We start from the raw sequence: 27,506 nt of genomic DNA, 5'->3' as shown, positions 1-27,506 counted from the left end.
ATTCAACAAGAAAACTCTTTTTTGCTTACTCTAACTCGTTCTGTGATTTTGCATTTAAAAGTGTAACTGTATTTTTATGATCATCTGTTTTAATGTTTTCTTTTAATTTGTGCAACATAAAAAGGTTGCTGCTATTTTTTTAAATTTTACACACCATTTCTTATCTTCCACCAATTCAGTTATCCCTATGATGAAACAAGATAGCACACTGCTTTTGTGCAACTGTCCTAACTATGGATTAAGCAACTGTCATGTAATGTTTATTTTACAAAAAAAACATTTTTTTTTCCAAGACTAGATAAGAACTAGTAAAAAAAAGACATTTAATGTTTCATCTTCAGTTAAGGATAAACTTAAGTTATCTCATGATCTAGCATATTGCACAGCCAGTGTGCTTTCAGTTCTTGATCTAAACATCTGTGTAATAGTAAATACAGATTTCATTTGCAGTTTTCACTTAAATTCAGCTTTTTTTAAAATCACAGTTAAATAACTAAAAGATGATATTCTCAGTCAATAGTCAGTTTGTTCACAGTTATTGTGATGTCATTGCAGTGCATATCTCTTAAGTTAAACAGGGTAAGAACATGAGCATATTCATAACAGTTTTTTTTTTTTTTTTTCCATCTGATTCAGACGAGGCTCAATCACACCATGACATCCTGAGGCTTCTTAGAAACACTCTGTGCACAGCACCTGCCTTCCACACGCTCCATCTTCGTGATGTAGAGGAGAGGCTCAATGCTGCAGCTCAGATCCATGATGGCGAACACGCTGACACTGATCTGGCAGCGGAATTGCACAAACGTGTAGTAGGGCACAAAGGGCATGAGAGCCGTCGGGGGCAGGTAGTTGGCTACGATGATGGCGAGGATGATCAGAACCATCTTCAAGGCCTTCTTCTTCACTGGGTGCATCACCTCCTTTCCTGCCACAGAGCGTCTAAGCACCCAGATGACAGTGATGTTGCAGAAGACCATGACTACAAAGGAAAAGAGGATGACACCACTGAAGATCCCGTTGACACTCATGACTCCTAGGAAGCACTTGGTGAAGCCATAAGCCAGGATGAAGCCCCAGACCACAACAGATATAACAATGCGGATCCTATTGTCTCGTATTCCACTGAAGAGTACTGGGTGGACCACAGCTATGTAGCGGTCTAGGCAAATACACACCTGGAACAGAAGATCCATGAATATATAAGAAATGCTTTTAAGTATTAGGTAAGAAAATTTGGGAAAGAAACATTTGTCCATGTGGTGTATTCAACAAAACAATTTAAAATATTCTCAAGATGTTTACTGAGTGGATGTTATTTAACAATCTGTCTGAAATTAACTATTATATTATTGTGATTTATAAGGGATTGAAAAACATATTTATTGTATTGAAGCCTTTTTGGGCCTTAAAGGCCCCTGTATTAAATGGACAACAGGTAAAAAATGTCATGTTCTAATGTGTAGGTTGATTGAAGTCCTAAATGTCAAGCTCTGATTCTTCTGCTGTATGTTAAAATGTATGAACACTCACAAGAAAGAGTGGAGCTACATCTTTGATCCCATACGCGAACCTCTGAAAGTACCAAATGCGGCTGTTATCCAGTAGAAGCCTGTTCGTTATGTCCATTGGCGTCATCAGACAGAAGTATGCGTCAAGAAAGGCCAGGTTGAAGATGAAAATGTCGCAGGTGGACGCGTCGCTTTTCTTGGTGGCAATCTGCCAGATGACCAGGAGGTTACAAGGTGTCCCGACTGCCAAGTTAAACACCTTAACCCCGAAGTAAAAAATAAAGGCGTAAGGTGCAACTGCGCATACAGGGAACTGATACCATAGTGGAGGTCCACGGAGATCACTAAGGGTGGTAGAGTTAACATAGAGGCTGGCAGATGGGCTGAGAGTGGAGTTGAACATTGTGGAGAAGAATTTGCTTTTGCTTAGGCCCAGATACTAAGGGAAAGAAATGGGAGTAAACGGTTAGTTTTGATTATTCACATTTCAGTGCTCCCTAAATAGCCACATTATGAAGATGCAGAAAACCAATTTATTCTTCACTCACATATTAACACTCTCTACAAAGAACCCCCACAAGGAACAACAGCAGTCAAAAACAGTCGAACCAGATTTTAGATTGAAAAAAACATACCTTAACACAATTCCTTGTGTCATGCACTCCTACTTCTCTTCTAGTCCTACTGACTTTCTTGCGCCTGGCACGTCATCTATGCGGCCAGAGTCTTATAAAGACGCTCCACAGGGACTGATGCCATTGTTAGATTGGGCCCGTCTAAAAGGGCATTGTTTATCTCTTGTTGTGTGATTGGGTGGTAATGCAAGAAAAGGTTGCTGAAACGTCTAGTGATTGGATGGTTTGGATATGCTCTTTGCTTTTGAGACGTCCATATTGATAAACACCCTGCACATGCACTCTAATGTTGTTGGCACAATCCATTCAATTTCACCATGGTTGTATGGCAAGACAGTTTTGATAAAGCTTTGCCTCGTTGTTGCATTATGAAGGCATGAGCCTTGTAGTTTGGCTTAGTGTCGGATCTGTTGAATCTTTTTTCATTTCTGGAACCTGCAATGGCATCAAAAGGGTAATCTGATCCCAGGGTTGTTCTACAGCACTGCAGCTGAACAGTTGTTCTCACTGATGCAACTGTACACTTGTAGTAAACAGGTGATGCAAGGTCAGCATAAATGAGAAATCAAATGCAAGGTGTTACTGATGTTCCCTAACTGTGTTGGGCGTTGAGAATACCCTGTTTGGAATACAAGAATAGATGACATGACAAACACCCGCTTACATAAGGTGTCTTGTGATGTTATTTTAAAATGTGTAATTGCATAACTGACAAGGTGAGTCTCTATGATGAGTTTGGAAAAAGATTGTATCTGTGTTAAACAAGTCGATCTTTAACTCTATGCAAATTAACTTTTATTATATATAAATGCTGTGTGACTCAAGAATGCGAACAGGTGTATGTATATGATATGTACGCCAATAACTACCCAAGCCATTAGTCTATGCAGCACTATTAAAGACTTCTGCTCATAGCAGACAGACTCAGGAGCAAGTGACTAATGATCTGTCACCCAGGCATTTCTTAATGTCAATTGTATTATCTGAAATAAAGTCGAGATCAACAGGACCACATTAGGTGTTCAGTTGGTCCAAGGATAAATTTGGTGTTCAGAATATATAGACTTTAAAAAAGAGGCTCTAAATGTGCAGAAGAAAAAGAGCATGCAGACATTATTTAACATAACCACACATTTAACAACAGATACTATCAAAATAGAACTTTGCTAGGAATAACAAGTATTTGTTGAATGCATGTGATTTAAGTGTATTTGCATCCTGTTTCCAAGCTAAATAGAGTGCACAAATGAACACCTGCTATAATACAATATGCAAAGTGTACAATAATGTTTGTGGTGACTGTTTAGCAATAGCAGCAAACATAAAACACCAGGATAATACAGTAGGACATTAATATGACTGTGATGGGGGCATAGACAGATCTAGGGGCTAGGCTGACAAAAAAATCTCTCCAGGGTAAGTGAATAACGATACTATTGAATTGCTTTTATTTAACAAATCAATAAAGATCACCCAAAGCTGAAGTAACAGGAAACAAAATCTGAACAGTGGCTATTTTGAAATGCTACTGTGACTTTATAATAGCCTTTTTACAAATCTACTTTCTTACATCAACACTTCTTTGGGCATCTTTTCAATTTAAAGTCCAATCAGATAAAGTTCCCTGAGAAGGTGATGAGATTCAGTGAGCGGTGCCTTGAGAGGCCGCTGAAAACCAAGACACTTACGAATTACTGAAATATCTGGAAGGGTGAATATTTGCAAGTTGTGTTTAACCAATGGAGATGATCACAAGCTTCGCCACAAGCAAACCTACACTGGTGACACAACTGTGAGGACTGTAGCTCAGCGATTGGTCATCTCTCAGCCGGAAAGTCAGGAGTTCAATCCCCAGCTCCTGCATCTCCATATCGAAGTGTTCTATGAGAAGACATCAAGCCCCACGTTGCTCCAGCTGCTTTGTCAGCAGTGTTTTAATGTATAAGAGTGGATTTTACAGATGGACACTTCTACCTAATAGCCACAGTGTGTCAATGTGGTGTGAATGGGTATTGTCACCTGTAGTGTGAAATTAGAGGACAAGCCTACTATACAAGCTCAAGTCCATGTGTTTCATTATTAAAACACCTCTAATGTGAGTAGAAGTTGTTGATGTATCCTCTCCATTCACAGATAATTCAGATATTGACAGCACCTTGACCTTTGGGTCAGCCAAAGTGATGGAAAACTGGAATGGCAACAAAACCAGTAATCAGACCAACACGGGGGAAGATGTCAGTGAAATTACCTGGTACCTCTTGCCCACTGTAGTCACGGTGCCACTGGGGTTACCGACCAATGCTCTGGTCATACGTCTTTTGCTGGGCAAACCGAGTGTCTGCTCCACCTCAGAGATCTTCACACTCAACCTGGCACTTTTTGACTTTCTGTTCTGCATCATGGTCACCGGTGAGTATATCCGGCTTCTATTGATTAAAACAACGGAGGCCTATAACTTCCTAGCTTGGGGTCTGAATCAAGTAGGAGGGCCATTGTTACTCTGCATGTTAAGTTTGGACAGTTACATGGCTGTCTGCCATCCGCTGGTCTTCTTGCGGCTCAAAGATCCAAAACTGCGACTCTCCATGTGCCTGGTGCGATTGCTTTGACTGTTGGATCTTGCGCTTTGGTGAAGCTTAAGTCTGGGTTCAAGTGGAATGTCATTATGGCGCTTCAAAGCTGTGTCTTAGTGCTCATATCAACATGCAACATCCTGATTCTAAAGTCCCTAAACCATGTTGGGCCAAGCAAGAAGAAGGTTCATCCTGTGAAAAAGCGGGCATTCAAATTGGTGCTGACTGCATTTGTTCTGGTCAACGTCCACTACATCCCCCCTGTTTTTGAGTACCTGCTCAGAGAGTTTGGTCCCAAATATTTCAAGCCCTTTTCATTCCTCACCTGTGTGGCCTACATAGCTTTGTCCATGAGCTGTTTCGTTCAGCCTCTGAGTTATCTTATCCGCACAAAACAACTACCAAAGATTAGATGTCTCTGTGGCTCAAGTGCAGAGGAAAAAAATGTGGCAACTGTGACAGTGGTGCAAGCTTCATGATATGTAGAAACCAATATGAGAGAAGAGTTTGACAACAAACAACCTGGGGACTTCAATTTTCATCTGCCTTATTTTCCATTGCTGCAGCTGTTTTCTGTTCGTTGAAGGAAGCAAAGGTGTCAACAGGATTGGCTACCAGTTGTTCCTGGATTGCACACAACTCAAGTTAATCTTTTTTAAATTGACAAAATAACTTTTAGTCAGAATGCATTTCAATGTATTTAAAATTGCAAATTCTTTTTTTTTCTTTTCTATCTCTTCTGTGTTAATGATGGTAAAATAAATCATGAGCCCTTATGGGCCATTTATAAAACTAGGAATGAACCTCGATCTGTTCTAGACTTAAAATAAACTGCTGCCATAAATTGTAAATGCAGGTACAGTCATTGTGCTAAGACTAGGCCAACTTGAAGTCCAGACAAGATTTCTATCTTCTATATATCAAAATAGTACTCTTTAGTGATTCAAATAATCTGCATCTGTATCTTAATAACTGGATGAAATTAGTTAGAAGTAGTATCATTTGAACAAATGTTAGTTACACACGACAGGCAAGAAATAGTCAGACATGGGACTATACTGTCTTGCTAATAGCTTTGTTGGGACTCATTTTTGAAACAACTGAATATTGATTGTGGTTGTTTTTATATGCACATTAATCGTTGTATGCATATCTTTCAATAAATGAAAATTTGTAAATCAAACCATTTGTTTCAGTTTATAACACACATACACGTACACATATTATTTTTTGTCCTTACAATATTCTCTTTCAGCATATCATCTTTAAGGACACATTTAAACACTAAATGCAATGACTCATATTTTAATTCTTTATTTGGTAAATTAGACAAACATCTCAGTTTGGCTCACACATTGCCATTGCGATTAAAAAACATCTCAGGCAGTAGCTGGGAAAATCGAATCTGATTAATGGAGAGCAATGGCATTTAACATTGTTCGACTTTTAACTTTTAAAATAAAAACAAAGAAGATGCATTTTTTAACTGTCAAGCTGTGCATTATTTTTGCATAAAACCTTAAAATCAGCAATACAATATCACAAATACAAACCAGATGCAAACATTAGGACTGTACACGCTGTTCAACAGCTTTCCTGTTTTACCTCTTAGGTATACTAGAATGTGAAGCCTGCCCTGTGTTCGGTGTTTGTGTACACATGTACAAAGAAATGTGATATCGTTTGTGTCTAAAATCAAGTTAGGATCTAACATACCAAATAACTTATAATGGCAAATTTTAAGTATTACAAAAGTAAACTAAGGTTGTGAACAGAGGTGTAATGATTGACATACAATTAAAGAAAAATAAAAGAGCCGTACAATTCTTGTTTAAATACAGAACAAAAAAAACACAGGCGTTTAGAATTCTTTTTACTTGCAACAATTTTATCAAAACATGTTATGCCTGTCCCACAAACAAGAAAACATGAGCAAGACACATTGGATTCGACCTGGATTGACCTCTAGTGCACATTATTATCATTAAAACACGTCTCATCTTTCCCTCCCACCATCACCATGTACTGTGTTTGTTTGTTGTCTAGACAGGTCTGTGTGCAGTCCAAACATCATTTGAATGAATACTCAGGAACTTTGTCATTCAAAACATCTTGATGGTTTACATGCGTCAATCATGTTAAATAAAGGAAAAAATAATGTTAGCCTGGTAATTAATTCTTGAAAAATGAATACTTCCATATGACCAATAAATAACTTTGTTTCCTTTGTGTTTTTGAAGCTGATATGAGATAAAACTGATATGTACAAGGAAGTAGAAACAATGATGTCATGAGGTCAACATGACATTTCACAAAGATTAGAAAAATATGTTTTCAAGTACCGCCAGTGAAAAAAGCTGATGAGTTTCAACCCGCTAAAAAATATGTTTTAAACTGTCCTATATGAATATTAAATTAAAAGTCATTTCAGTAAAATAAGTAATAAGTAAAAGCTGTTAAACATACATTCACTGCTGCTCACTACATGATGTCTACATATTGTTCATTGGATGGATTGGATTTATTTTAATTTCAGAATAACTTCTCACAGGTTTCTGGCTTTAAAATCTCAATGTTCAGATTTCATTCTTTGAATTTTACATTAGTTTCTTAATATTTTATTTTTTTTACATCTCACCCTTGGAAACTGTATTTTCAAACAGCTCCCCTTCGACAGGGAAAGCCCTGATAAATCTCAAACACCTAATAACAACAAACACAGAACATTTATTCTGTGGCATCTCTTAAACAATCAAAAAAGAACATAAAGTTTCCAGAACTTTATGTAAAACAAAAGGTTTTACAGGAGAGATTTTTGGGTTCCTAGCAAATACTGATTTTTTTTACACTTCTTTCTGTACAACTAGTGAGAGCCAGGAGTGCACCCAGAGATTGTGCGCAAAGAGAAATGCTTGCTGTCACTTTAATCACAGCAGAGCCTGCAGTCACAAACGAGTTACAATACTTCAGTAGCATTTGGCTTAAACTCCCCAAAGACCACCACATTCCTTTTTTATCATTTTTTATCATGTCTTTTTTTTTAAATAATGTACCTTGCACATATACTCTCTGATATGTTGGAGGGAGGAGTCAGTGGATCTTGTTTTTCATGTCCTGACGATCTGTCCATGAACACGGAAGCGGTACAGACACGTGTATTCTACATGACCCCAGTTAGTGAGAACACGAAGCTCCACATATCGATACACCGCATCACTGGGATTCTACATGAGCAGAAAAAGGAGAGAGAAGTTTATTACAAGTAGAGGAAACCATTTCAGGGAAGATGGAGTATAAAAAAAGACAGAAGACAATAAAAGTTGTTTGATTCATGAGAAAACACAACACTTGTTTTTACACAGAACAGACAGTGGTTAGGTCACGTCATGTTGATTTCTACTCACCGGCAGCTTGAAGGTCTGTGTTGATTCACCGTCTTCATTGTAAGTGAATGTCCCCAGCAGAGTTCCTTCTTCGGTGTCGTTTTTCATTCCCTGTGAAGGAGAACGTTTTCTCTGTGAGATTATTCTTGAGCAGATATTATAGGTCAGTATGCTAGGTGTGTAGGTCACCAGCACTCACATAGACTTCAAAGTCTTTGGGAGCAGAGTCGATTGTGCCAGTGGGAGAGTTGCAGCGAGGGAGGTGATCCAGCGTGACATGAGTAATCCTGATGGGATGAGACAGGGAGATCACAAGCGTCCCCTGGACACCGTGAAATGCCCAACATTTCCCAGGGAGAAGCACCGGGTAGCCCTGTGAGGGGGGGAAAAGTGGGAGGACAGGTGATAAACAGAGTTGACTTTATCTTACAAAAGAATTATTGAGAGAGAACAGAAGAAAGGGAGGAGAAAGAACCGAAGTGAAACAGAAAGCGTAGATGTTTTCAGAAGAGGGAGGAAAAACGGAGATGATCCAAAAGATAGAGGCAAGTCAGAAATTAAAAGTCAAGAACATCTTTTACCTGAATAACAGTGCGTGGGCTTTCAGACGGGTACCACAGAGGGATTCCGAAAAGAGTCATACAGGCGGTACGGGTGTGATACGTCTCTGAACACCTGGTGCTGATCACGCTGGCCCCTTAGCATGCACACAAAAACACATTGTGTTAAAGAAGGGTCGAAGGCTGCTCTTTTAACCACAAAGAAACAAGATGATTAGACACCTCTGTGAACTAAAGCTATGATGACATTTGTTACAAATTCAATTCAATTCGGAAAACTTTATTTGTCCGCGGGGGAGCAAGTCAAAGGGAATGTAAATCTGAAGCAACACACTCATCGATTGCTTTTGAATCACATCCCTTACCTTAGTAACTATCAGATGTTTTGGTTGAAATGACACTTCGCCAGCACAACCACAGAGAAAATGTCATGTGGGTGTGTAAATCACGAGACAGAGACGTGAGACCAACCTTGAGTCTCCAGTGCAAAGTCGGCCATTTTGTCAGCCATGGGCCGTCCGCAGTCTGGGGAGCTTCCTTTGTCTCCGAGTCTGATAGCATCCAGCACCTGATTCACATTCACATACAGTACGTGACACGAGTAAGTGCATGCATCCTTTCAAAAGATTCCTTTTGATAACTCGTCACATGTTAGCCATCAGTGCAGACACTTCGGAACCTCGCGTCTTGTTTTTAACCGAAAGCTGCCACAAAACAAAAAGAGCATCGTATAAAGTACACAGACACAATACATTTACAAATATTCAACTTGAATTTGGTGCAGTGGCATCAAATCAGGTTTCACCACGCTCTGACTTTTCGCAGAGTCGTGCCGTGATAACATACAGAGTCAAATGTTCAAACATACACCTCGATACAGGCGTGCAGCATCTGTGGCTTTCCCTACCTTGATGCGGTCTGTTAGCCACGCCTCCACGGCCTGTTGGAGCTCCGGGGTGAGATGGTTATGGATGGGGGCGGAGCTTGTTTGAGGGCAGGGGGCAGGGGGAGACAGCTGGATGGAGGACACCTCCTGGGACAGCTGCAAGAGACAAGAAGTGTTATTGTAGCCACACAGTGTGTGGTGAATGAATGATGGCTCCGTCTTTGATTATAAACACGGTGATCTTGTCAGCTATCAGTGGGGTCACCTTTGAGTTTTGGGCTTCCAAAGCTTGGATCCTGAGGGTGAGAACAGCAGCGGTGTTGCTGCTGTCTGCCTGCTGATCCACCATCTTCTTGCCCAGCCCAGAAACCTCCTGCTCCAGACGGAGCTGACTGTTTGTGTCCACCACATCAAGTTTGGCTTTCATGTCCTGCATGTCCAGCTGCACTCTCTCCTTCATCTGAGGAGGAAAGAAAAGAAGTCAACAGCGTGCTAACACTGACATCGAATGAGAAATGTCATCAGGTTCTGAGGTCACAGCAGAGGCTACTCGTGGTTTATTAAAATCTAATTAAGTGATGAGAAATATACTCTTGGTACGCCACACACACTTTGAAAAAAAGGTTTCAAAACAGAGGACGTTTTCTATTTCAAGAAGTATCAAAGTTGGAAGTTGGATTGATGACGAATTGATTTACCCACAAAACTGAACATCAGTTGATTTCCCACTAAAATCATGGATAGATAAAGTTTGTGAAAAAGGTCTGAATAAGGATATCTTTTTATTTCTTTCAGAGTTCCACTCCTCTAGAGTACTTTAAAGTTCACACGGCACAACTAAGAAACCTACAAAGTCACACTGAGTGTCTGTATTTCTCTGTGCAGTTCCACATGCTCTCCAGTAGATAGTGCTCTAGCACAGATGGGTTTGTCTTCTATGAGCAGGACTTTTCAGGCTTTACAGAAAGTCTTTGAATGGTTAGAAGAAACAAGAGAGCAAAGAAACAGATGAGAACTGAAAAGGAGGCAGAATTGTCTGACCTGGGAGAGAAGCTTTTCCTGCTTCCGCTGCAGTTCTATCTGTGTTAGCTGCAGCTCCTCCTGCGACAAACACAAAATAACATTTCAGAAATGTCAACCCAGATTTTTCATAAATTATTAAATATTAAATTATATTTTGGCATCTTTGTTTCTGCACTTTTTTTTCTCTTCTCTTTCTTTTTTGCAAAATGAAGGCCTCTCACTTCTGATGATATGGATCTTACCATAAGATGTTTCATCTTTGCTTCTACTGCAGCAGACACAATGGCTGGATCCTAGAGGGGGTGGAAAAAGTCCTTAGTACTTCAGGATAACAAAAAAAGACCCCACATTTGCATCAAACCCCCCCCCCCCCACCAAAAAATAAAATAAAATAATAATAATAATAATAAAAATAATTGTTTTATTTATTTGGTATCAGGTTATACTGTATACAAAGTGGGTCAAGCCAGAACCAGTGAGATGAAGACGAGCTTTCCTACCACCACAGGTGTAAGATGCAGGGTGTTGGGTTGAGGAGGAGGAGGAGTGGAAAGGATCACAGGTCGACTCTGAGGTTTGATTTGTGACGGGGTCTCTGTAACGGTCAGGCGGGAGGAGCGAGGGGTCAACACAGGAAGGAAGAACCAAATACCTGGAGGAAACAGAAGCAGCGGGGTCTTCACAAAGTAAACATCACCTGCTGCAATGAACCTTCTTCGGAAAAAAATGGGCTTCGACACACGCAGTGACATTTGCTGTGACTCATTCAGTCTGCGTTGACCAAGCTGTGCAGTTTTACAGGTCAAAGGGCTGCTCGCTTATGACAACAATCAGAATCATGGGGGCGCCTAGAGATTAGCCCGCACGCCTCGTGCACAGAGGCTATAGTCCTAAATGCATAAAGGCCCAACGTAAAACCCATTAAAAAAAAAAAGATGATCAAGATGAATTCGATTGACATTCAGACAAAACAAAATTACTCATTGATTTTACAACGTCTGGATCACATGAAGTCACCTAAATTGAACGCTCTTCACACTTTCAAAACAAGCAATACACACAAATAGCTCTAAATATAATACAATCACTTTACTCTGTTTTTGAGGTAGAGGCGATTTACTCATGTGGCCAAAATAAGAAATGCTTTGAAACATTCAGAGCACATGATAACATTTTTTTTTTAAAAACCTACTTGGCATGCCATGAGCTCATGCATGAGCTCATGCAGCACAGTCATCAAAACTGTTAATATACCATATATGATTGATTATATGATTATAAAACGTATATTCCAATAGCCTTATATATCTGCGATGAAATGCGTTTCTTTTCAGTTTTAGTATCAGGTAGGAAGTGCTGGAGACTTATAGGAACCTATCCTATACATGAAACACTTGGTGATTCAATGTGTTGGATTCATGGTTTACTGTGTTTCTTACTTACATAGCAGTAGAATCAGGAGGAGGAGAAACAGACCACAAGCCTTCTTCATGTTTCTGCTGAGTGACCCGGAGGCTGCAGTGACGAGAAGAAAAGTTAGTGAGCGAGGATTTTGATAAGCTGTAGTACAATCACATGCATCAGTTGTGAAAACATAAACCTGCTGACACGTGAAAGCAATATGCATGCCGACATGTGAACACAGGCTGCACAAAATCCACTCGACAAGGTGAGGAAAAACCACCACAAGCTGGTTCAAACACTCGTATTATGATTAGCTCAAGGTCGGGCATCAACATGAAACCGCCTCTACATTTCTGAGATTCATGGATTCATTTAGAAACGTGAATTTCAAACTCGCTTTTGACTCCTCACAGCAGCATAAATAGATCAGGAAGAAGGCGCCGTGAGCATTTTGAGGTACAAGTTGGAACAAAAGCATTTTTCAATAAAGGTTTTCTTCGATATGAGGCCTTGTCGTTCTTGTCGATGAAGGCCAGGATCAACAAAAAGACGGGTGGATGTCACCATGTCGTGTAAGCTTTGTGGTTAGGATGTTGAGTCACCACCGTGTAGGTTTGCAAAATGCTTTAGTGGCATGTGGTTATTCAAAGTGAGCTCCATAGGTTGAAGTCTTGTTTGATATTTACAGTATGCGTGAACAAAAGTCTAGTTTGTTTTATCCTCATAAGAAAAAATATTATAAAGATTATTTTTATCAATATCCCAGCTGACAGTTCACTGTTAAGTGTGACAACAATAACGGCGGGGACATTATTACATGTTTGGTTTTTTTTATTTCCAAAAATGTAGGAATTGAATTCTGTGGGAAGCAGATGAAATTAATACCCCCCCGATACGATAGGGGTAAGATGTGAAATGACGTGATAAACTTTATTGTCGTCTGCAGGACATTATTGGAGTTGAAGCGCTACAGACTTCTAGCAAAACAAAAAAAGAGAGAGAAAAAAAACAACAACAACCATACCTAAAGCTGTGAGATGAGTTACTTTAGAGTGAAGTGAAGCTGCCATTAATGAGAAGGAGTCTACAAAAAAAAACACAGGAAACATGAGGTCATTACTTAGACATTTAGAGATGCATACATTCTAGCACGCACACACACACACACGCACACGCGCACACACACACACACACACACACACACACACCAATACTCACCTATCACACTAAACAAGGCCCTGCTGATTCGGCTCCTGTACCCAGCACTAGGAGCTCCACTGGTACGTTGGATCCTGCTGGTGACGGCAGCGGGCTTCCTGTGATTCCCCTCAGAGGACGAGTACCCCGAGCTGTCCACATTGCTCTGACTCAGCTCCTTGGTGTTTGGTCCGAGGCGTAATCCTGGTAAACTGGAGCTGTGGAGCCCAGCAGTGTAAAACCTTGTGTCCGGAGGTACTGAAGGGCCGCTTGTGGGCGTTCGACTCCGGGTTGATGATGGGGTAAGGGCGGGCCGAGGGGTGGCAGTAACGTAGGGTACGGTCCTCATGGTCGTCGGATTCTGACTGGTGGAGGGAGAAACACTCAGACCTGAGAAGCAGAAGGGAAAATCGAGTCAGCTGTGCAAATTATACCATTCCAAACTAAAAGTCACACATTCCCTTTTATATATTAAGGGATATTTTATCTCAGTCTAAACTGTACGTCATCATCAAGGAAAAGGTTGTATTACTCACAATGAAAGTATGTATCTGAGTGAAATCACCACATTTGACTCAACATCCTGGAGCTTCATTTCTTAACATTTCTACTTGACTAAATGATGCAAATGATTATCCATTCTTTTATTGATGAATTAACTGATCTAACATGTGAGACACATGTCCCCAACCGGTTTCATTCTTCATTCATCACTTTAGTACCGACAGGCTGCTATGTCACAGTGTTTCCTGCACTGATAGAAAGTCATCTTGTGTTTACCATCACACTGCACTGCTGTGTCGAGCTGCTCGGGGCTAGAAGATCTGGCATCGCTTTTGGTTCTGCTTGGGGTACGAGAGCCACTCTTACGATTTCCAGACTTCTTTTTGAAAACTCTGCAGATCAAAAAAAAAACAAGACAACACACACACAACACAGATTATGGTGATAAAAAACAAAAATGACTATGCATTTGAGATTTGCTAACAATAAAAAAAAAATGAGTAAGACACATGAGCGCACACAAAGAGTTAGCATAACGTACTTGACAGGGTTCTCCCGGTAGGAAATGTTGGTCACACTGCTGGAATCAGATTCTTCATCTGAATTATAGTAGCCGCCGGACACGAGGCGAGAACTCCTACGAGACATGGCTGAAAGACAAAGAAAGATAAAAAAAATAACGAGAGTTAAAGGAGTCAGCCTACAAGTGACACTGCTCAAATGTGCGTGAATTTTTTAAACGGGAAATTCTATGTAGCAAAACAATCCGTTCAGACCAACATTTGTAAAAGGCAGAATCTATCTTCTATTAAAATAAGATCACTTTAACATCATATTTAATATCCTATTATTTCTCTGCTGTAATGTGGAGCATTAAGGTTAAGGCTACAAGTGACAAAACGTGTGTGGGTATAAAAGACAGATCTTTACATCCTTAATTATGAGTATCTGAAGCGGCTGTGCTGAAGGGAAAACACAGAGCGACTGCGGTAACAACAGAAGTGGCTCCATGTCGTTATAGTGGCCGATTTAGGAGTAACATATAAAGCAGCAGTGTGAATAGAAGTAGATGCTGCAGAGTGAGCAGTAGTTAGAAGTGTTGAAATAGTTGTTGATGTGATAGTGTCACTACTACAGAACTCTGACAGATGCTCTCTTGGTTAATCTCAGCAGACTGTAATCCAACTAATCCATAGAAAACTACCCCGCTTCATAAACACCCACTGACAGTTACAGAGCAGAAGTGTAACACTGAACGATCACACACCCATAAAAAAAAAACAAAAAAAACCCCACAAGCTTAACAAACTAAGACAGACACTGTTAGTATGTGCCGGCAGAGTGACAAAAACAGACAGAGAGGCAGCGTTACCTGAACTGAGCAACCATGACTGAGGTGCAGAGAAAAACACTGAGCAAACAACAGAGAGGATGAAAACATTCAAGTCGAGCTTTGCTGCCTTTGTTGGACATTTAGCCGCCAGGCTTACTTTCAGAAATGCCTTCATTGTAACAGGCATCTTCAAAATGAGCGCTCTGATTGGTCGGTGTGTTTACAGTGAAGCTGATTAGCATAAACCACAGCTCACAAGCCTTGCCACTTGCTGTGCCAACTCCTGCAGCAAGCAGCAAAGTAAAATCCCCTTCCCCCTTCAAATCGACTCCAGACGTACCTGCCTACAACTTCGTAGACGGCCAATAAGATGAACTAGAATGATCATACATAGAAGGATACAGTCATCCTACTACAGTAGACTTAATGGTCTCTGAGGTTACGATAGATAGAAACGTATATCATCCACCACCGCTTGCCATAAAATGAGCTGGATTGTATGTGAGTGAGCTTGTAGCTTTTTTTCAAGCGACACACGAGACAGTGTCCCATCGATTCACCCTCCTGTTAATAGATATCACACACCAGTAGCTCCAACAATGAGGCAGACACCAGTCAGCTGATCACAAACATTGACAAAAAAAAACCCCCAAACAAACAAAACAAAACCCAATGTTGTCAGGTTTAAACAGTGGCTCTTCTTTAAGAGCGCTGTGAGGTGTATTTATCTTATCAGATCCAAACTTTACCCTTGTTTGTCATTTTCACATGTTGTACATCACAGATATTCAACCTCACTTTGAAGCAAGTCACGCTACAGGCCATTCAACACGTGAGGTGAGAACAAGCAGCACGTCTTTGAAACACTCTATATTACCTACCTAAACTAGAAAACAAGCGTAAACAAAAACACTACCACCTTCAGCATGTGCTGTGTAACCCGGCTCGTCTCTTGTCCTGCCTCCTCTTGATTCAGAGACACATCTGGTTCTTAGAGGGACTCACCTGCTTACAGGGCGTCTTTGCCTTCAGATATACCGCCGTTAGCTGACGACAGGACAGCAGCAAAGGAAGGCAGAGACTTAGAAACGCGACTAAAAGGAGCGCCACATGACGACTGAAGGGGAAGCTGCGGCCCACAGATAGAGACAGGAAGTCAACACACACACACACACACACACACACACACACACACACACACACAAACCTTCACTTCCACGTTAAGGCCTATTACAGCTACATTTGAATATCTCGATCAGGAAAGAAATAGAACATGCATGCTGATGTTTTGTTTTTTTCTCTCTCTCCACAAACCTCACATCGCAAATACATCCAAACAAATCCAAACGACATCCACAGTCCCTCGTCCTCCGTTTGTTCTGTGCGCGTCTTCTAACATGAGAGGGGTTTATGTGACGAAGAAGGAAGAGAGGTGTAAACATCACCAAACTGTCGTTTGTTTGTTTGTAAAAGGTGATCACAGCAACATCACACGTAACTCTGTCTGACAGCGGTCCTTTGCTGTGCACGCACGCCTTCTTTGTTTACCTTGACAACAACAACAACAACAACATAGCAACAGTAACAGCCACAAAACAAGCGTGGCCATACTTAACACAACGGTTCTGGTGGATAACGACACAAGTACGAGGATGTTTAAGTTCTTGATTCTTCCATGTTAGAGTTCAAGAGAGCTTCTTCTTAACATCATTTATTCCAGCCAGAATCTTTCAGAAATGCTTTTCTTCATATTTTTTGTGGTATCACAAAACAGACTGTAAGACTAATGCACCTATAATAACTCCAGTGTTTCTCACAGAGCATGCCTCTTCCTCACTCTGAATGTGATCAATGTGGTTCATCTTCAATAACTCCACCTCTCGTCTCTCCATCCACGAGCACTTTTAAAGCACTCGCATGGACTTTGTATGATAGCGTCTCACGCTAGTCTCCAGTGTCACCTTTTGAAATACTGCAAGATTTGTCATCAGATGTAACTCTTTAATAGTCTTAGTCATTAACAAACAAAAAAACAGGGTTGGTGTTTCTGCTCTGTAGTCGTTCCAATTACAGAACGCTTTGAAGCCTGATGGGACTCCACAGCGACAGCAGCCTGTGTTGAGAAAACACATTCTTCCTTTTTACGCTGTTAGAATTCCTGTCTTAATGGCGAGAGGCTTTAGCTCCGAGTGTTGGGGAAGGAGCCGTTTGTACTGTAATTCCCTCAAATCCTTCCCTCCACTTTAATGGCTCAGCTCAGACGAGCTCAGCACTTCTCCTGTCCTGAACACCAACCCCCCTCTTATCAACACAGAGGTTAAAGCAATCGATCCTCTCTTCCTTCCTTTTTTTTTTTTTTTGGTTCATTCTTTTGCCACTCGTTTCACCTTCACGTCCTTGACCTATTTCACCATTTCACACGCTTGATTGAATCCTATTCTCACCGTGTTCACGTCTTGCTTCAGGGCAGCCTTCTCCTCCTCTTTCTTTGATCACATTTTTCAACTGCCCCATTCAGTCTCTTCAATTAGAGAGCCTTCTCCCTCTGACAATGGGTTTCAAGACATTTCAACATTTCAAGGAGGCTTCTCATTTCAGTGCTGAGAGCCCGTTGTTCCTAAGTGGAACAGTGAGCCTGATCATTTGGCTCAGCTCACCAAGAGGAGCCGGATCCTTGGTTCTCCCAAACGGCTCTTTATTTCACCACTTCTACCATTTATAATTCAGCTACATTAAGCGCTGTTTTGACTTATGGTTTGTATGTGTACACACATGTATCTCTTAAATCATTCAATACATCCTTTGTACTGACGTTTTCAAAAGAGAAAATTACATTTTTCTAATATCAATAAATTGCTGTAGCCAATTGTTTTCATTGCATTTACAGAACCTCTCTGAAACCAACCAATGACATGCAGAAGGAGGCATGCCAGCCCGCTTTTTTTTTCTTTTTTTCAACCAGCTGAACTGCTGGATGCACAGTTCTCCTGTGTCTGTGACGGTTGTTTGACCCTGCTCGATATGATAGCTAATTCTGCCTTCTTCCTGGTATTACTTTACAAAAAAAAAAAAAAAACGCCTCGCGGACAGGAGCCATCGTTCAAATCTTTGAACCGGCTCGTTTGAGACCGACACATCAATAGTTCCTACACACGTTTCATTGCTCCACTCTCAAGGTATGATTCCCTCAATATGCGAGTTATTGTAAATTCATGCTTGTGGGAAAACGACATAGAACAAGGACACATCCTTCAGAGATCACCTTTTTCAGCTCCTGTCAGAGTCATGTTAAGAGAGACAAAAAAAAGGTGCCGTTCCCTGGTAAGAACAATGTAATCCTTCAGTTTCTTTTTCTGCTGCCAGTCGAGGTTTGATTTTTCATCTTGCTTTTACTATGAATGTCATAGAGGTATAAACATGGATCCAAGTCGTCCCACTGCTGAATTTATTAAAGGTCAATACCAAATCTGGTGAATGTGACTTCAGTCACCATGGGGAAGTTTTATGGAGTGAACTACCTGCTGATCTGAGGTCTGTGGAAAATCTAACTTCTTTTTAAAAGCGGTCTTGAAACATCTCTTGTTTATCTTTCTCTGTTTTGTTTTCTTTATTATTTTCTAATGAGATTGTATTGTGTTTGTGTGTTTATCTTTGTCTTCTGTAAAGCACATTGGGTTTACCCTTGTATGAAACGTGCAACAAATAACATTTAATTGAATTCACGAGTCCTTGTCCAAGTAGCACTGGGTACAGATCATAATGTTGTAACACTATGAAAGTACAAAGGCTTTAGGATGGCAACAGGCTCGGTGGTGTAGGGCTTGTAATTCTTAAGGAGAAAAGAAACCAGCCGAAGCTTGAAATAGAACTTAAGATCACCATAGCTCTCTCTATGTCTCTGAAAGTCTGTGTGTTAGTACAGCTGCTCACAGGAAGTCAGCTTGAAGCAAAACTTGAGAGTGAAACTGTCTACTGAACACCACTGAGCTCTCCCACTCTTCACTTTGCCTGTGTGCCTTTACATCTCCTTGCAAGAATCGGCGGTGATAAAAAAGAAAAGAAGTGTTGGATCCAATAACTCAACAGCAATGTCAACATCTAAATCCAACACACGTGTAGCATGTGTGAGCCCAGAACTACCACACACAAAGAGCACAGGAGGGGAATCTAAGGAAGCAGAGATAGTGATGGAGCGGTGTCTGCTCAGGGCTGGGCAGGGTGGGGCTCTATAACCGCTCCAGTATCCTGACCACCAACACACTGGCAGTGCACGCACGGACACACAAAGGAAAAATGACAAGAGCATGAAAAAGAGAAAAAGAGAAAGGCCAAACAAGTTTATAGGAACAAAGGCATTATATGAAGGTGAAGAGTAAGACAAAGAGATGAAATAAAAGACATGGGAGGGGTGAGCAGAGAAACAGTGCTTTGAAACCACAGAAGGGAAAATGTGTAGACCACTGTGGGTTTTAAACCCAGCCAGTTTTCTTAATGAGGGGAAAATACGTTTTTGTTTTTTTTATTTGGTAAAAAAGCCAGAGGAATGAAGGGCTTCAGAAAGTCAAAGAAGTAAACACATTTGTATGAAAGTGGGCAAAGAAAGGAATGCAGAAAACGAGTCCACATTAATCCCAAAGTGGACGCCCGGCACATTGGTTCTTATACTGCAGCTAACTTCAGGGCTGTGCCTGTGTAATATGATTCACACAGAGCACATGAGTCATCTGTGTGGCATTAGATGAATTACCCCAAGCTCTTTGTAAAGTCTAGGAGGAAAACACCAACTACAGACAGCAAACTGAGCAGCAGCTACTATAAAAAAAAAGGTAGTTTATACCAATGTGAAGCAGATGCTTACACTTCTCTCCTCTCCTCCCGGCACGCTTCAAAAAAAGACCAATCAGCTGTCAGATAGTACCCTATCCCTCCAAAGAATATAACGTAAATGTCTGTTATCGTATGTCTCTATCTTTTTTTTAGCATTTAGATAATTGTTCTTGACAATATCATTGTTTAGTGTGATGAGTTAATGCAAATAATAAACATGGTTTAACAACTGCAGTTGACCTTAAAGAGCATATTGCAGGTTAAAAAATTTTTTTAATTAATATTTTATATAGTCTGTTAATGGCTGTAAAATAAGTAGGTTATTTTTTTAATATGTTCTACAACACATAAGTGCTCTAATTTAGAGGAGAAAGTGGCTGTTTTAGCATAGCCGTTTAGAACGTGCTTTTTTTTTCAACAACGCGTCATATGACGTAACATGAGGGAGTCCCGTTCTCTGACTCTGCTTTGATCGGCTTTATGCGTCCGTGTATGAATGAATGAATGAAGCCTTTATTGCCCCTGGGAGAACTTGTCTTGCACCGAGAGCATCAAACACTTTACAAACAAACATTTAGAAGGTAGCACAAAAGAATTAAAGCACAAAAAACAGGATAAAACATGATTAAAGAGGTGTAATGACACGTGGGAACAGACATGATGCCTCCCTGCAATAGTTTGTAACTTGAGCGGCGCACATTCAGGTGCACAGTGTAAGTGGCTTGATTATTCATAGTGTGTTTTGGTGAATTATTCTCACAACCTCAGAAACGATCGAACAGACACGTTGAATATTTCGGCATCAGACACAAAAACGTTTCCTTATTAATGATTTAAATCTCTGGCTGTTTAACATAAAATATTATATACGCAGACAAACATTTAATGATTTGATCTGCTGGAATCCTCTGTTATATTCTCTAGTGTGAGCGTAATAGACACCGGACAGTCTGTTTTAATATATGTAGTCATACGATTTATTATAAATCCAACTCTGTTACAAGAGAGCGCGTGTATGTGTGCGTGTGTGTGTGTGTGTGTGTGTGTGTGTGTGTGTGTGTGTGCGCAGTGGGGAAAGACGGAACGCGCAGTTTGGAAACGAAACGAAACACAACCTTTACTTCTGTCGGTCCTTTATCCCATTAAAACTTTAAACTTTTTGTAGTAGCCTAATATATGTGCACGCATTAAACTGTGGAGTGTGTGTGTGTTTGTGTGTGCGCAGTGGGAAAAGACGGAACGCGCGGTTTGGAAACAAACAGAAACACAAGCTTTACGTCGGTCCTCTATCCCATTAAAACTTTAAACTTTTTGTAGTAGCCTAATATATGTGCACGTATTAAACTGTGGAGTGTGTGCGCTGTTGTGCATGTTTTGTGTGGATTACGTGCGCCGTGATCCTGCACCATACACTGTATTTTCTATAACAACGTGAGCACTGGGCTGCATGAGGAATAAACAATAAAGACATGGTGCTGCATTTGCACAGGCCATGTAATCGGGTTCTATGTCTGTCTGTCTGTCTGTCTGTCTGTCTCTCTCTCGCTCTCTCTCTCGCGCGCGCACAGCGCGGCACCGTAATACGTTGTACAGATTTGCAGTTTTTACAAGCAGCTCCCATACAATGTAAAGGTGAATGATCGTCACTTGCACCTTCTACAAATTGTTTTTGAATTGATTGAATGTGATTACAAACTTTATATATGCTGATGTGAACACAGCACTCGCCCATATATGGCGAGCTGACACCTGTCACTCAGCAGGACGCCTGCTCCGGGTCTCTCCTCACACCACAGCTTCACTTCTCTCCTGAGGCCGTTATTCCTTTAATCCTGCCTGTTTCTGCTCTCTATCACATTTAACAGGTTCAGAATAATAAGCCAGTGGACCATTATATGTAAAGGAATACATGTCTTCTTCCTCTTTATTGACGGGAGTGACACTCGGATCCATGATTTTCTATGTTAAACAGACGGGGATTCAGCGGGACTCCCTTATGTTACGTCACAGCCGAATGCGGAAGTAAAAAGCAAAGACGTGCGAAAACGTACTAAAACGTCTCCAGGAGACCCTGTGGGTTATTAATTTCAGAATTTCTTTAAAAACAGTATTGTTAACGTATTTTCCTATGATTAGTTAAGTTTTGTCTTTAACCTGCAATATGCTCTTTAAATACAGTATACAATATTGAGAGCAATTGAAATTTAATCAATATATCAATGATGCTCAACTCTTTTTAAAAACTGTTTTTCTTTTGGAGTAGTCACACTTTAGCTTCACATGTCATTGGTTCATGTTAAACAGAATGTTTTGTTACTTCAGACTGGCAAAACATGACTTCACTTTTCTGACGCTGAATGGAAACCTTACTTCTCGTGACTGTGGCCCTGAAGGCCGTCATCGAACCCTGGCCAGCTTGTGTCCAGTCTCTGCTGGATTCACTATGGTTTGTCCTGACCTCCAGAGCTAAATTATAAAGAGAAAATGCATTTTCCTCATGTCACTATCATTTCAACACTGTGACCAACAAACTAAGAGCACATGCTTGTTTGCATGACAGTTGTAATAATGAATTAATGCTCACCTTGCTTAAAGTAATTGAAACAAGCAAGGGATGTTTTGTATTTCACAGACAGTAAAATGCCATGCAGAGAAAAAAAAACTGCATTTCTTTAAAGTGTTATAAATGTAAAGTTTGAACACACTAGGACAATCAAGTATTGATGTGTTTTAAATTAATATTGTTGTATCTTATTTTTATTGGCTAAATATCTTATTGGTGAACTTTTAAAAAAAGCTATTTTTTTAATTTGACAAACCAAACTTTGAAGACATTTAAAAAGTCCTACCAAAGTTTCACACTTCAATAATCAGTTACCAGCATTAACTTCTAGATGAACATATTATTAAATGTTTACTTTCAGAAATTAAATGTAATATATTAATTAAACGTTAATTCCTCATTCAAGCTTGTGTTATCAGCTGTTACATTATGGCGTCATTTAAACATCCTACAATGACAACACACACACACACACACACACACACACACACACACACACACACACACTGAATACGAAGGCTTCACGTGTCAATACAAAGCTTAAAGTTAACCCCTGAAATCAGAATAAGTTGTTTGAATGTGTTTCTCTTACCTCGGGATGTTGTGAGGTCAAAAACAACCGAACTGTCAAAAGTCTCCGTCAGGAAATGATAATCTTCTCTTCAGCACCTCACGGACAACTAGCTCCGTTTAAAGAAACATCTCCTCTCTTTTCAACTCTTACAAATTACCCAAAACAGCGACTTCATTTTTGAATTACTTCCATAAATTAAGTATCGCGCTTGGAGGCATTGCTGTGGACTGAAGCGACGAGGCAGACCGACGTTTAGTGCGGAGGTTCAGCCGCTAACAGTCAAGCTAAGCAGAAGTAATGACACCGAACATTTCCGGTAAAGGTGTACAAAATAAAGTTATTTATATTTATTTAAAAAAATCGGCATGCTATAAATGATAATAATAAAATAATAATTGTAATGTTTACCATCTGTTTAACTGTGTTGCCATTGACAAGAGCGTGTTAAAGTTTTTCATCGTATTTATATCAATGATATAAATGCGTTTTATAGTCCCTTTTATAATATCTCGTAATATTTATAATAATTTAAACAAAAATACTTGTAATCTTTTTTTTTATTGAGTGACTTTCTCACAGTGCACAATCTTCGTCTGAAGTGTGATATCGTTTAAAGCTATTACTAAAAAATATTTAAAAAATTAAAATACAGATCTGGCTATACACAGCCTATATTGTGTCTTGGCCTGGAATAAGCTCATCTTCTATATATTTAAGAGTATAAATATAAATAATTAGGTACCATATCAGGAAGTTGTTATCACAGAGAGTCCTTATTTATTTATTTATTTATTCACTGTACACGACGGTCGTGGTGATGTTGTCCACTGTGAAACTGTTTCCGGTCTCGTTCAATCGACTCATTGCATAGTGCATGAGTGCAACATAGGGGCCCTCTAGTGGTTATACATGTGCCCTTCAAGAAATTAAAATGCAGCTGCATTTCAAGATATTGACACACAGAGGAGCCATCTGGCTGTAAAAAGAAAAACAAACCTGTTATACTTTTTAGGGCCCTGGTGCAAATTAGAACTTGAAAGTTGAAATAAAAATGTGAACACCTTACCAAATTCTACATAAAATGATAACTGTTTAAAGACAAACAAAAACAGTTTTAGACTGACTATTTGGACATGTGCATATCAATTAGTTCAACATAAACATGTTATGCACTGATCCAATGATTGGCCGATTGGTAAACAAAATAAAAACACTTTTATACTGTATAATGCAACCAGTTCAGTTGAAACCTCTCACAAAACAAACACAGGTTTTATAATTGTTCTGTCAATATATTAGATACCAAATCCCCCGCCCCCCCCCCAAAAAAAAAAAAAAAAAAAAAAATGCTTTTACGGAAAACCCTAAAAGCTTTAGTACTCTTTAGTAAGCTGCCCAAAATAAACCCAATCTGACCTTATCACTGGGCAGACAAGGTCCAGGCAGGGGGAGGGAGGCAGATCATTCCTTATTCCAACGGGTCAATTTTCTTTGGGTAAAAAAAACAAACAAAAAAAAACAAAACTCAAAAATGCGTCTGGTATGTCCGGATTGTTCTATATTTGATAGATAATTTCAGCAGTCTGGAGACTATCAGGAGCACAACCAGTATCCCTGACCTCTGAGCTTCAGCCTTACATTGTGTGTGTGTGTGTGTGTGTGTGTGTGTGTGTGTGTGTGTGTGTGTGTGTGTGTGTGTGTGTGTGTGTGTGTGTGTGTGTGTGTGTGTGTGCATGTATATTTACCCCTGCTGAACCTATTGTCTCCCAGTCTGTTATCATTATGCAGCAGTTTCCTCTGGCTGTGGCGAGGGAAAGGGAGAGAGAGAAACAAAGAAATAGGGATACTCAATCATCAGACACTCAACAATGAAGAGTCTGTAAATTGACAAGCTCATCCCTCCTGAGACCGTTTCCAACAACTTTCAACAGATCATTTTTTATGGACTCTTTCATGTATGGCATTTCCCCGTTCTCTGCTGCTTAACATACACACACATAAGTGTGTACTCCCAACCTGCTTATCTACCAAGCTGCTGCCCCAGACACCACCACAGAACACAAACAAACAGCTGATGTCATGGGCACAAGCTTCCCCATTTCTGGCCTGAAGTCATTGGGTTGGAATGTGATCAAAAATAGAGTGAGAGTGAAATGCTTGGAGGAGGCATTCTTTGAAACCAAGAGAGTGACAAGCGGGTAGGGAGGGGTGGGCAAAAAAGGACGTAAAAAGTGAATGAATAGAGGGTGAAAATGTGGAAGAGTGATATTGCTTCACAGTTTCACAGTCATGGGGTACACCCACTTACAGTGACACACACAACCCACACTCACAGACATAAACCCAAACAGACACACACTGAGTCATTGCCAGCAATCTCTTATCAAGTTCAACAGGCAGCACATATAGTAAATCCACCAATAATACACTATGTACACACAGTACTGCAGGTGTGTGTACACTGTGTACACTGACCATGAAACTAATTTTTAATCTTGAAAAACCTTTTTTTTTTTTTTCACAAGAGTTGAAAACGTTAAATAATAAATTGAATACTTTAAGGGCGTTAATGAAAAGAAAAGCAATCCAAAAAATACGGACAGAGAAGGTAATAGGCAGCACTTTTTTAAACAACATGCACCTGTGACGTTCAAATGTAATCAAGCTGCAACAGGCAAAATGATTACACTTTGTAGAAGCAGGCTGCTTATAATTACACAATGACGCAAATTCAAATTCAGTCTAAACTAATCATTGATATCATGCAATCATTGCACTGATACTTTCGGGGAACCCTTTAGGTGAAAAATGGAAAGCTTTGACTTCCTGTAAAATGTAAAATGTGTATATACTGAGGGTTATTGAATACTTAGGCAAGAGACTGGGGTAACACGTGAGACAAATCTACTATTAACCTGCAAAACTTACTTAGCAGCAGTAGTGATTGAGCAGACATAAACATTAATTGTAGTGTTTAACCAAGTGCTGAAATTAGATTGCAGAGGGTGCTTTAAACATAGAGTATGAAGTAGCCAACACAGTATGTTTTATGTTTAACTCAGGCACCCTGCGGCTCACCGTCTACGCTTCATTTATTCTAGGTCAGGTACACTAAATATTTCATGGTGCAAGTCTGGTGAGAAGCTTCGATTTAGATGGTTAAATCTGGGAAAGAGTCCAGACTTCTATGATTACCAAGTGATGTAACTACTGCATGCAGCAGCAGGGAAATTACAATAATGAGCCCTGTCAAAGTGCTCTGGAGCACGAAAATAAATCTTATAGATTTATTTTCAACTTGCCGACACTAGTTGAGCTGAAAATGAGGAAAGGCTGTTTCCACAATGTTTTTAATGTGATCAGCTAAGGCTTGTAAATTCACAGAATTCAAGCTTCTGGACGCAACTTTTGGTTTGTTTTGATTTTGGCTTGGATTTGGATTTTTGACTCCTTTCAACAAATCTGTACCTCTTGTCTCGTCGCTGATCTTGTCCAACTCACAAAAAGTCTCATCCTTGTTTAAGGCTTGTTTGCTTTTTTTAATCTCATTTTCCTTTATTCTACATTGAGATACAGCAACAAATGTATTTTGCCTTCATGATCATCAATGTATCCATGTTTTTGTCTGATAACTTTATGTTAATGCCCTGAGACACTTTTCTGCTTTTATTTGAAAGATATTATGGTAAGAAAATGTGACATATTAGACAAAGAAAGATGTGATAATGCACATAAACAAATGTTATGGCAAAGACTGTGTTGTTATGTCGCTACTCCTCCTCACTATGATGAAACAATGATAACAATAGAGGATTACTGGAGTTTCCCTGATGGAAACCATATAGAGACTTCCAATAAGTAGTTATGAAGTTTCCATTGAAGCAGCCACTTTTTATTTTTATTTTCCAAAGGACGTAGTGACCTGTCTTTTATGAGAAAACTGAAGGGCATTTCCACCCTGGAATCTGTTGTTCTTACAGGAAGATGACACAATATGACCTTTGTATTTTTTGGTATGTGCATAAACAGGATGGATTTTCGTCCCATATAGCTGATGAGCAATTCCAGCGACAAAGTTTTCTTAAAGGAACAGCTCCACTAAATGACAAAAAAATGTACGAAAAAAAATGTTTTCGCTTCCTTCTTGTCAGTATTTATGTGACTTGGAATTATATTATTTCTGAAGACTTAGTCCTTATGAAAATGTTGAAAACGTGCTTTCTAATGAGATCCCTACTTTTGGAAAGGAAAGTTGCTTTTCTCTCAGTATCATCATACTGTAAATGTAATGGAAGTTTAAAAATCGATTAGTCCTTGTTTTCAGTCCATTTAAAGAAGCATAACTCAAAATCACAATGAGCCATTTTTTTTGATAAGTTCTTTTTTTCAACTTCACTAATAATTCATTTTAACAACAGCATTGTAGAGAATTCCAAAAAGTCTATGTAAAATGCAAGGACACAGGCATGTGCGTGGAATGCATTTTGACTGATGAATGCTGCATGGTACAAATGCAGGGGCTATGTGCATGCG

General features: G+C 39.8%; 2 protein-coding genes across 6 annotated transcripts; both read right to left on the bottom strand.

Moving 5' to 3' along the window:
• Window positions 1-276: 276 nt before the first annotated feature.
• On the bottom strand, window positions 277-2,631 carry LOC306820386 (G-protein coupled receptor 4). 2 transcript variants are annotated; one of them, XM_079338210.1, is made up of 3 exons: window positions 2,147-2,631; window positions 1,534-1,950; window positions 277-1,178 (listed from the first exon to the last, which is right to left on the bottom strand). In XM_079338210.1, exons 2-3 carry the CDS (start codon window positions 1,912-1,914, stop codon window positions 648-650), a joined length of 912 nt encoding a protein of 303 aa, XP_079194336.1. In that variant the 5' UTR covers window positions 1,915-1,950; window positions 2,147-2,631; the 3' UTR covers window positions 277-647. The 2 variants fall into 2 exon arrangements, with proteins under 2 accessions (XP_079194336.1, XP_079194335.1); XM_079338209.1 differs by having other exon boundaries at window positions 1,534-2,631.
• A 3,386-nt stretch (window positions 2,632-6,017) lies between these two features.
• On the bottom strand, window positions 6,018-23,343 carry sun2 (Sad1 and UNC84 domain containing 2). Of its 4 annotated transcripts, XM_079338278.1 has the most exons (17): window positions 16,324-16,552; window positions 16,015-16,138; window positions 14,218-14,326; window positions 13,953-14,068; window positions 13,194-13,562; window positions 13,000-13,059; window positions 12,015-12,086; window positions 11,072-11,223; window positions 10,814-10,864; window positions 10,590-10,649; window positions 9,814-10,008; window positions 9,570-9,704; window positions 9,134-9,230; window positions 8,684-8,799; window positions 8,302-8,475; window positions 8,124-8,213; window positions 6,018-7,943 (listed from the first exon to the last, which is right to left on the bottom strand). In XM_079338278.1, the coding sequence occupies exons 3-17, from the start codon at window positions 14,322-14,324 to the stop codon at window positions 7,827-7,829; spliced, it is 1,911 nt and encodes a 636-aa protein (XP_079194404.1). In that variant the 5' UTR covers window positions 14,325-14,326; window positions 16,015-16,138; window positions 16,324-16,552; the 3' UTR covers window positions 6,018-7,826. The 4 variants fall into 4 exon arrangements, with proteins under 4 accessions (XP_079194404.1, XP_079194403.1, XP_079194402.1 ...); XM_079338277.1 differs by lacking the exons at window positions 16,015-16,138; window positions 16,324-16,552 and adding an exon at window positions 22,992-23,343; XM_079338276.1 differs by lacking the exon at window positions 16,015-16,138 and having other exon boundaries at window positions 16,329-16,553.
• Window positions 23,344-27,506: the final 4,163 nt, after the last annotated feature.

The sequence above is a fragment of the Symphodus melops genome (genome assembly GCF_947650265.1).
Source record: "Symphodus melops genome assembly, chromosome: 2".
Classification (NCBI taxonomy): Eukaryota; Metazoa; Chordata; class Actinopteri; order Labriformes; family Labridae; genus Symphodus; species Symphodus melops.
This window is presented reverse-complemented; position numbering and strand designations above follow the sequence as displayed.

Coding starts and splice junctions, on each gene's coding strand:
- LOC306820386 (XM_079338209.1), bottom strand. CDS start 1,914: ATGTTCAACTCCACTCTCAGCCCATCTGCCAGCCTCTATGTTAACTCT. Junction 1,179..1,533: donor ATGTAGCTCCACTCTTTCTT/GTGAGTGTTCAT, acceptor CTTCTGTTCCAG/GTGTGTATTTGCCTAGACCG.
- sun2 (XM_079338276.1), bottom strand. CDS start 16,362: ATGTCGTTTGGATTTGTTTGGATGTATTTGCGAT. Junction 11,224..12,014: donor CCTCCTGATTCTACTGCTAT/GTAAGTAAGAAA, acceptor TGTTTCCTCCAG/GTATTTGGTTCTTCCTTCCT. Junction 10,865..11,071: donor TGCATCTTACACCTGTGGTG/GTAGGAAAGCTC, acceptor CACCCCCTCTAG/GATCCAGCCATTGTGTCTGC.